This window comes from Clupea harengus, chromosome 18, assembly GCF_900700415.2.
Source record: "Clupea harengus chromosome 18, Ch_v2.0.2, whole genome shotgun sequence".
Classification (NCBI taxonomy): Eukaryota; Metazoa; Chordata; class Actinopteri; order Clupeiformes; family Clupeidae; genus Clupea; species Clupea harengus.
Window position 1 is genome coordinate 8,626,558 of NC_045169.1, and position 10,000 is coordinate 8,636,557.

General features: G+C 43.3%; 2 protein-coding genes across 3 annotated transcripts in view; both read left to right on the forward strand.

Moving 5' to 3' along the window:
- LOC105891457 (phosphatidylcholine:ceramide cholinephosphotransferase 2-like) overlaps positions 1-8,120 on the forward strand; it is an 8,899-nt gene extending 779 nt beyond the window's left edge. Inside the window, exons 1-6 of the mRNA XM_012817634.3 lie at positions 1-471; positions 2,847-3,478; positions 4,151-4,268; positions 5,000-5,153; positions 6,456-6,622; positions 7,134-8,120. The exon at positions 1-471 is cut by the window's left edge and continues 779 nt beyond it. Coding sequence (XP_012673088.1) covers positions 2,958-3,478; positions 4,151-4,268; positions 5,000-5,153; positions 6,456-6,622; positions 7,134-7,319 — 1,146 coding nt within the window. The 5' untranslated portion in view covers positions 1-471; positions 2,847-2,957 and the 3' untranslated portion in view covers positions 7,320-8,120. The remainder of the gene's footprint in view (positions 472-2,846; positions 3,479-4,150; positions 4,269-4,999; positions 5,154-6,455; positions 6,623-7,133) is intronic.
- A 674-nt stretch (positions 8,121-8,794) lies between these two features.
- The window catches only part of LOC105891458 (calcium uniporter regulatory subunit MCUb, mitochondrial-like), a 5,841-nt gene continuing 4,635 nt past the window's right edge, over positions 8,795-10,000 (forward strand). The window contains exon 1 of one of the 2 annotated variants that reach the window (XM_012817636.3): positions 8,795-9,444. In XM_012817636.3, coding sequence (XP_012673090.2) covers positions 9,367-9,444 — 78 coding nt within the window. In that variant the 5' untranslated portion in view covers positions 8,795-9,366. The remainder of the gene's footprint in view (positions 9,445-10,000) is intronic. The other variant, XM_031585078.2, reaches the window with a different exon arrangement.

Below are 10,000 nucleotides of genomic sequence, written 5' to 3' on the forward strand. Positions count from 1 at the left end.
GTTAGCTAGCGACCAAACAACCACTAAAGAACTGTGATTTAGCTCATTTAAAAAGTTCGATGCGGCCAAAATAGACTTCAGACTTTAATGGATTTTTAAAATGCGAAAAAATGTGGATACTGGGTGTTGGTGTTGTGTTGGGAGAACAGGCTCACAGAAATCAAATTAACCAATGACATGACGATGACTAACTGCAATGTGGTGTTGTCGATTTACCGGAAGCGGACAAGAGCGCTGAAGTTTCGCTTGAAGACAGGTGCTCGACGTAAGTAGGTTGGGCTGATTAGTCAGAGGCGCCTTTTACGCTGTCGTAGAAAAGCTCAAGACTGAAGAGACTGGCAAAACTGAAAACGAAGGCGATTGAGAGAGGTATCTGTGAAAGCGTTACTGAGATCTACTGTGTCCTGTCGCCTACGGAGCAAGCGTGTGAAGGTGTAAAGTTTACCTGCAAACAAGAAAAGGTCGCTGTAGGTATGTCACCGGCCAATTATTCTTTTCTAAGCGATATATTCATAGCCTTCAATAGGCTAATCTCTGTGTATGTTAGAGGTAGGTGTTTATGATGAAGTAATTTATATGATATGTCTCAATGAAGTTTGCTTGTAGGGTCCATATCGAGTTGAGTGATTGAGCTGTCGCGAGAGATGCATGGTAGGCCTACGAGACCCAAAGTCACCAGGTAGCCCCAAAACTTCAGCTAGCATTTCTGGTAGGATATAAGGTCTACTAATCAAACGAAACGTGAGATATCTTCCCAGGAGTCGGATGAAGCTGGAGTTATTTCCGTAATTTATCCTGCCAAGTCAGGCTTTCCATTTACATTTTAAACACTTACATTCAGGTGGAAAGAGAGTGTTTGTGGCCCACATGGTCTCTGTTGACATCATTGCCACTGTGTAACGTGCTCAAATGCTCTAACTATGTTGTAGTAAAGTATTGGCGTGTTTTCAGTTAACGTTACTAGCCTTTGTATTATTCGAGGTTGGCCGGAAGTATGCAAGTGAACAAGTGAAAGAAAAGAAACTTAAAATCGACGATCCAAACAAACAGACAAAATAACAAACAATAAAAATCTTCAAACTTCAATGAGCAGAACAATACAACAACAAAATACAGAAAATCTGATTGTACCTAAAAAAAAAAGCTGTAGAAGACAGACATTCAAATGCAGCTTTTCTTCAAATGTTACTTATGTATCTCAAGCTACTTTTTACCTTAAAAAACAGTCATTGTGGCTTGTAATTATGACTTGTAAACGTGACTTGCACGTTGCAAGAAATGTTGTGTCTCCCGCATTTAAATTAGTTGAATGTGTTGCCTTACCGAGGAGAGGTGGAATTTAGTTTTTAACTTTATTTTGAGCATGTATAAAAGGTTTTTCCTTTCAGGCAGCCATTGATCACCGTTACCTCATGAAATTTTCTTGGCCGTTGGTTTTAAAATAGAGAAAATCATTGTCGAATCAATGTCCTTGTCTGCGGTGTCAGGTTGCAGTTTAGCCAATTGACGCACATGGCCTTTGATTAAATATACTCAGGAATGGCAGATAAGTGGGACCGAAGGCTGTTGACAGTCAAGAGACCTGTAAACAATCACGAAAACTTTAGAATACTGTAGCATGTAATGAAGAAGTAGTCTATGAAATGGCAGAAGACCGTACATTTTGCGTAGGCTAGATTTTGCGAGTGGTTGAGGTATATGGAAGGAATACCTCAGTGTGGGTGTGTGTGTGTGTCTAATAAGCCAGAAGAACAAGAATGTGTTTGACAAGACAGGTTTGAAGGTGTGGCCACTGAGGGTACTTTCGGGCAAAACACTGCCTAGAATGTTAACTCTGAGTGGGTGAGATTGATTATCACTTTAAGACGTAATCCTGGGAAATGGGAGTGAGTGTTCTATATATGGCATGTGTACACACACACACACACACAAACAGTTTAACTTACTGGGTGTGAATACTGAGTCCTAGTGTTACCTAGATAAATGCTCAACCATATCAAAACTACAACTTGACCAAACAAACTAAAGCAGACAGTTTCAGCTCATTTCTAAATTCTAAGGACCGAAAATTGGTTGGAGAGAGAGAGAAGCAAATTTGGATGATGTGGATAGAATAACCAGAATAAGACATGTTCACTATGGGCTGGATTATAGCAGCAGGATCAGATGAATTTGATGGTAAGGATCCTATACACTATATGGGAGCCTCCCACTGCCAGCTGACATTCACTGGATACAATGGGGTTTGGAAAGATTCCACTTCATTTAAATGAGGCTTAAGGTAAAGGCAATGAGCGTGCTGATCCGTTTATTGACGGTGATTGGATCAAATTAAGGCTCATGTCACGAATTGTGAACTGTAAATGGACACAGTAAATTATACTTTTTGTATGAGCCGTATCATCCACTTCCTCAAAAGAAATTGATGAAGCCATCTCCTCAGTTTTGCATGACTCATCCACACAGCATGTGATCAAATGGATCTAAATGTTGACATTGACAGTGGTCATGTGTCAAAGTTGGATTTCAAACAGAAATGTGAAATCTTGTCTTTTGTCAGCACCTGAACCATTCCCTACAGTTGGCTAATTGGCTTTCCAAAATATCTGGTCTAAAACATTATATTGTATTGAGTATTTTCAGACAATAATCCAAAATATATAGATATAGTCTGGCTGTAACAATCTAGATACAAGGTGTTCAAGGCTTGGAATATTGGATACTCTATCAGGGATGTATGAAGTTATCCAGCAACACAGTTGGTCGTAATGTTGTTTGTAATGTTGACCGTTTGATTATTTTTCCATAGTAAGAATTAAAATAGTTCAAATGGTTTGTGTTTACAGATCAGAGGAAGACAAAAGAAGCCAGTGTCACCAGATCTACTTGCAGAGTCTGTGTGTGAGAAGATACACACCGGTGGGATAGTTTCTGTGTTTGTATATATACATAAATACATGGCAGCGGCTGATCCTTTGGTGGAACAGGAGGGGGAGAGCAGCAGCAACAGCAGCCAGAGCAGCCAGTGTGGGGACCATGTCGAAGTTACCATAGAGACAATTTCCTGTCCTGCCCCGGAGACGGACTCGCCCCCCAGACACCCGTCGCCTGAGGACACCCTTAATGGTGGCCGTAAAAGCACACGCCTGGCCCGAGCCCTTCGGGCCGGCCTGCTGCGTAAGAACCAGGACTATGTGCGCATCAAGATCCAGCGCAGGGGGAACCGGCCGTCAGCCAATCCCCTGCCGCAGGAGTGGTGGAAGACCGGCGTGGCGTTCGTGTACGCGTCTGCCTGCCTGGTGCTCACCACCGGCGTGATCACCATGGTGCACGAGCGCGTGCCCAGCCAGACACCCCCGCTGCCAGACAGGTTCTTCGATCTGTTCCCCCACGTGCCTGCAGCCTTCACCGTCACAGAGATCAACGGCATGCTGCTGGTCGGGCTCTTCTTCCTGCAGTTGCTCTTTCTCAAACACAGGTAGGGACACACACACACACACACACACACACACCCATTTACATGCTATTGTATCACACACAAACACACACTCACATGCTCACACACACAAGGTTGGTTCAAGGTGTGTTCAAGGCTGGCCCGAGGGAAAATGTTTCCAGTCATGGTTTCGGCACAGTACATCTTTATTTGTACAGCACTGTGCACAAAGATCATTGTCTCAAAGCTTCACAGAAGGGGACATTTGTACGGACTTAAAATAAGCACGGAGCTAGAAAGGTAAACAGAGAAGAAATGCATGAAGTAGTGAAAAGGCAAACCAATGTGTAATATTAACAGTGTAAGCAAGCAAGTGAAATATTGATAGTGAGTTCAAATGGAGGTCCTGCTGGCAGAGATAAGACTACGGTAGACCAATAGGTGCAATGTAGACGGTGCATGTTTTATTGAACTAGTGAAGTACTGAGCAGTACTGAGTCATCTGTAGCCACAGCCATGCAATATCTATAGGTCACTGCAAGTGACTGATTTCCTATATGACCTGCAGCTCAGTAAAGTCTTTGAGATTGTTCCATGTTGCATTTATATTTTCTTCAGCATAGTTTTTTGTGTTTAACATGTCTTGAATCTAGTGCAAGGCTTATGATGCGTGTGTGTGTGTGTGTCTGTGTCTGTGTCTGTGTGTGTGTGTAGGGCTATTATATTCCGGCGTTTCTTCTTCCTGCAGGGTACACTGTATCTGTACCGCTGCCTCACCATGTACCTCACCATCCTCCCCGTGCCAGGCACCCACATGAGCTGTGCCCCCAAGGTAGGTGCCACCATCTCCGCCTTTTACGTGTTGACCTCTGACAACAATGAAAAATCACAGAAAACAAAGCAAGTCGCTTAGCTACTGCGTCACCAACTGTATTAGGTGAGCAGGAGCTAACATGACCGCTAGGCACCATTACTTCCTCTCCGACTTGCCCCATGCCAGGAAGACTGTCGTCAGAGCGCAGATTTTATTGGAAAATGATTAAAAATTTAAATGGCTAAGTTCAGTCTGGCAACTTGTGCCATCTCTAAGTGGCATAGAAGCCAGGGGATTGCTGTGCTGAGGTTAGTGCCCCATTTGTGCCATTAGTGCCATATTTAAATGTTGCACTTCCTGTTCACTGAAATAGCATTTGCTTTACATTGATGAATGCTTGCTGCTGCCCTCTTCTTTTAACACACACATAATGTTCATATTCGATTTGAAAACAAGAGCTGTCATGGTTAAACGTCTCTTCTCTGAACCCCAATTGTTCATGGTTCTGTTGCATCTGTATGTGCACTTACGGTGTTAATGTTTAAGCTTTTATTACACTTGCATTGTGTACAACTCTGTGGTACTTCTAGTTCTTTCTTTCCTCATCCTTCATCATTGCCCTGCGTCTCTGTCTCTGTGTCTGTCTGTCTGTCTGTCTGTCGGTCTTCACAGCTTTTATCTGGTTTTGTCTCCATTGCCACTTAGACAATAGTGAACATATTCATGAAAGGCTGCCTCTCTCCCCTCAGTTGAATAGCGATGCCCAGGCAAAGGTCTACCGCATGCTGAAGATGATGTCTGGAGGAGGCCTGTCCATCACCGGCTCCCACATCATGTGTGGAGACTACCTGTACAGCGGCCATACAGTCATGCTCACCCTGACCTTCCTCTTCATCAAAGAATGTGAGTATAGTTTGACACACACACACACACACTCTCTCTCTCTCTGTCTCATAAGTCACACTGTCAAGGCCCTGGAATGCTTGACGTATTGGTTGTTGTGTGTGCAAACTGGGACACACAGCGCCATAACCTGTTATGCTTTCACTAGAGGCATGTTTCACTTGCTGCACTCTTGTCCTACACAATAGCCCATAGGAAGTAATGTGCTGAATTGGAGCACAGTGAAATATATGTTTTATGTTTATTGTCTGCACCAATATGCCAAAACAAATTCCTGGTAGGCGTAAACTTACTTGGCAATAAAGACCATTCTGATTCTGATACATGGCGGTTAACTGTTATCACCAGTATTCATTCTTGGATTAACTGCTGGAACCAGCAAATATATCACCGATATTCATTTGTGGATTAAACTGGACGGGTCCCAAATGTTTCTGTTTAGGGTTTGTGTTTATGGCTAGTCGGCAGCTAAATGAGCATGTTTTTAGGTTTTTAGCGATTTAAAAAAAAAAAAAAAATTTCATCACAGCCGAAATGTAAAGTTTTGACCCTCAGGTCTTCATTGGGCAACACTGTAACGTTAGTAAACTACACAAACGTCTCATCTTTTCCAATTGTTGTAGCAATCTCCTTCCACAAGGTCTGTGCCGTCTGTTATTCCTCCTATGCTCCCCCATTGATGAAGATGCCTGTAGAGACGGACCGGCTCACAGACTCGTGCCTCTAGCTCGTCCATTTTGCACATTCGCCACACGCACGCACTAACTTACAAAAATCGGGAGTTGTACGACCAGCCGAAACAACACCAGAGCGCACTGCGCGTCAGCAGTTATCATGCCCCTTTGGGCGCGCCGCCATGCATAAGGACTGCAAAGGCGACCATAAATCCCCCCTTCAGTCCCCTAACTTAATCTGTTGTTCCATTTGTCTTTCTTTCTGTTTTTTATTTGTCTGTTTGGAGTCATGGCTGGGCTTGCTTTATCTGTGTTTATTGACCCATGGTTGAAACATGACCCTTAAAGGTGCAGTCTGCGATCCTAATCAAATACACCTTTTGTCAAGTTCTGCTAATTACGGCCCTCTAGCTGTCCTGTTCAGTGTGTGTGCTCAAAAGAAACCCTCTGGTGTTCGTTCACAGTCCTGACCCTGTAAACAAAAACAAAAACCATAAACAATTCCAGCCATTCACCATGAGCATGGAAGGAAGCCGTGTAATTAGATTGGCTGAGCTTAGACAACCTATTTGAGGTTCCTGGCTATTTGTAATGTCATGCCTGTTTGTGGTGATGTTGTTGTTTACAGATTCCCCACGCTCCATGTGGTGGTATCACCTGATCTGCGGGTTGCTAGGCATTGTTGGAGGGGTTTGCATCCTGTTGGCACATGACCACTATAGCATAGACGTGGTGGTGGCTTACTTCATCACCAGCAGAATCTTCTACTGGTACCACACCATGGCCAACAACCAGGTATGTGCTCACACACACACACACACACACACACACATACACACAAAAAAATGCGTATATAGACACACAGAAACACACATATATAGATGTACACACACACATATACATGCATGCTAACAGACAGACAGACAGACAGACACACACACACACACACACAGTCTTGTAGTTATTGCTTACTTAGCATGCATGCTAACAGACGCACACACACACACATACATAGTTGTGTAGTTGTGACGAACTTAATCACCACCAGACTCTAACTGGCAGCACGTCACCAAGCAAGTCCACAGACACGCCCTGACATGTGCACACACACGGGCAGAAACACACACCGCAAATGTTTCAATAGCTCATGTCGGTCATACCAAATATTTGAATACAAATGAGTTGGTCTGAATATTGTTTTCTTAGTAGGCAACCTTCATTGTGCCTCGCCATCAGATAATGGTGCTGTTGAAACAGCTCTTCAACCACAGGTTAATATTTGATTCCCTCATTCTTTCACCTGCAGGCCATGCGAGGGTCGCCTCATAACTACCTGAGCTGGACGTGGTGGAACCCCATCTTCAACTTCCTGGAGCGAAACGTGTGCACCACTGTTCCCTGCACGTTTGCCTGGCCCATCCCCATCCCCACTTCCTGGTTAAAGAACCCATGCCGGAGGTACTCCATTGTACAGAGTACACGGGAACAGTGACGACTGCTTAAACACACACACACACACACACACACACACACACACACAAAAAAAAAAAAAATGTGTTCATCCACACACACTTTTTGCTCCTTGTTGGCCATTATTCTTTACGGACTTGAGCTTTTTGGTTTGGAAGCCAAAGGAAAATGTTGGGCTGAAGATGCAGGTGCGGAAAGACTGAGACAAGAACTATTGGAAGAAGTCTGAAAACGTTTTTTAATCTCTCAAAAGAATGACTGAGCTTGTAAAACCTGCCACAAACACACCGTTATTGTTTTAGATGTCATGGCTCATGCTAGAACATGCCTTTTTTTCTGCCTGCTTACACACACACACACTTTTATATCAATACACACACATGCTTTTATGCCAACACACACACAGGCTGCTATGACTTCAGTTTGGCACTGCAAGGCATCGCCACCTCATCTGAAACTGATGCCATGGCAATGTAAGGAGTTACTGTTACCATGGCAATGTAAGGAGTTTGTGCCACACCCAGTCCACTGCTGGGCAAAGCAGTGATGACCTCATGGTGTGGGGCGGGGCCTTTCACGCTGCTACACGTCAACCGAAGATGACGTCTGAATGGTGGCCAAGTGTTCCACGTCCGTGTGTGCTACGTACGTGCTTTGAATTGGATGGATCCGTTTTACTGAATGAAGGATGCGTGTGTGGTTGATGTCTATGGCTGTTTTATTTTACTTTTTTGTGTATAATGTTACAGTTAAGTTTAAAATATGTTATTATTGTTTCACTTTTGCCTTAATTAAAAGTACTATTTTTTTATACAGTCATGTACATCCTGTGATGTATCAGCAGTGTTGCTTATCAAATAATTTAGAGGTGGTCTACACCGCTGGAAATGTTTTGTGTGCAAAGGATATTATTTTGGATCACCAATTTAAGATTTGCAGATGCAGCTGAATGTAGAGATGTATGTGTACAATACTGGCAAGGAGACTGGAATGTTGCAGACCAAAGGCCTGGAAAAGACGCTGCGCAAATATAGCACAGGCTAAAAGTTATTAAATACATCCAGTAATAAGATAGTTATTTGCTGGCAACATTCCTGCCTCATTTGCAACTTTTGGTACCATTCTCAAACATTCAATTTGAGTGACAATCTAGGGCCACCGACTTGATCACATTTCTGGTCCACAGTATACTTGACCCGTTTGTCTGTTGTTTGAAGTACAATCAAATGACTGTTTTCTGTTTCTATGTGACTAATAGATGAAGAAACCATTAACTACTACCTATTTAACCTGGGTGGAGAAGATAAGGTGCAGGGATTTGGGGGTGTCCTTTAATGTCAAGGATAATCAGTTCCCGTGCATCGCTATGCACTCTGAGGATCAGATGGGGTTGCCACAAGCCCAAAGCCAAATTCTTAAATCAAACAGTTTGTGATTAATTAATCTAATCCTGGGATTGGAGAATGGTAATGTAGAGCACATGACTTTGCAGTGATGGTGATGCTGAGAGTCTACTGGAGATGATTAGAAAGTGCTGATTTTTCTGATTGTGGTGGTTGACAGCTTGAGGTTAGCAGTGATGGTTCTGATTATCCTTTCTTTTAACTCCAACTCTCCCTCTCTGACATCATATGCTTTCATAAGCTCTCAAAACTCAAGCTATATTCAAAATCTATATACAAATGCGATATTTAATCATTTCCAATACACGGAAACTGATAGCTGAGAATGTATCATTGTCTATATGCAAGTGTGTATTTATGAGGGATGGAAGCAGTTGACGCTTGTTGTGTTAACTTATCCAGGCTACTGTGTCTTGTGATCAGTGACTCGTATTAATAAGCACATCAGACAGACACGCTGTTGTATATCCCCAGTTCAGCTCAAATTCAATCTGCTCTTTCGCAAGTTTAGAAGTGACAGCACTTTCCTCCAATAAGATCGCTACCGCCGCAGGGTATGGGCGGAATACAGTGGATGTCAACAGACCGGCTCTGGTTTCGAAAAACTCTTTCTTTGTCAGCTTTTGTATTTCAGGCAGTTCCGCTCGCTGTCGTTGACGCGCGGAAATGGGTTCACTGGGGCGCCTCCTCACTCTTCGGTTCGGTGGTATCAACGGCGTTCGGACCATTCATCCGCTATATTTCGTAAGTAGGCAGGAAGACTAGATAATCTGGAACCTCAGTACAATAGGCTTGCATGTCGGCTGGTGCACCTCAGCGTTGCACCTCATTAAAAAACGTTGTGGTTCACCAAAAACTTAATCTGGAAGGGTTGCAGGGCAGTGTGTTTCCGGGGAGTAGATCGAATGTGAAATATTTGTAAGATTATAAAGTTTATTTTCTTCTTTTCGCACACACACATACAGGCATACGCAGACCCACCCACATCAAGTAAGAGTAATGGAATGTTCTGTGGTATTCGTCCAGACAGGTTGGCAGGATGCTTGCCAAATCCACCTCTTCTCTGGAAAAGTACTACCGGATGTTTGCATTCTAATCCTTAAAACACTCTGATTCACATAGTCCATGGACAAAACATAAATTACACCCTGCACACAGAACTGTAAAGACATCAAATCCAACTTCTCCGCCATATTTTTTCAGTGTCTTCTCATAAATGTTGTTTGGAAGACAAGACATTCTCGTTAAAGTTGATAAGAGGGGGAACAAAAGCGGGTGTGTTGCAAAGTTATGTTGCAAG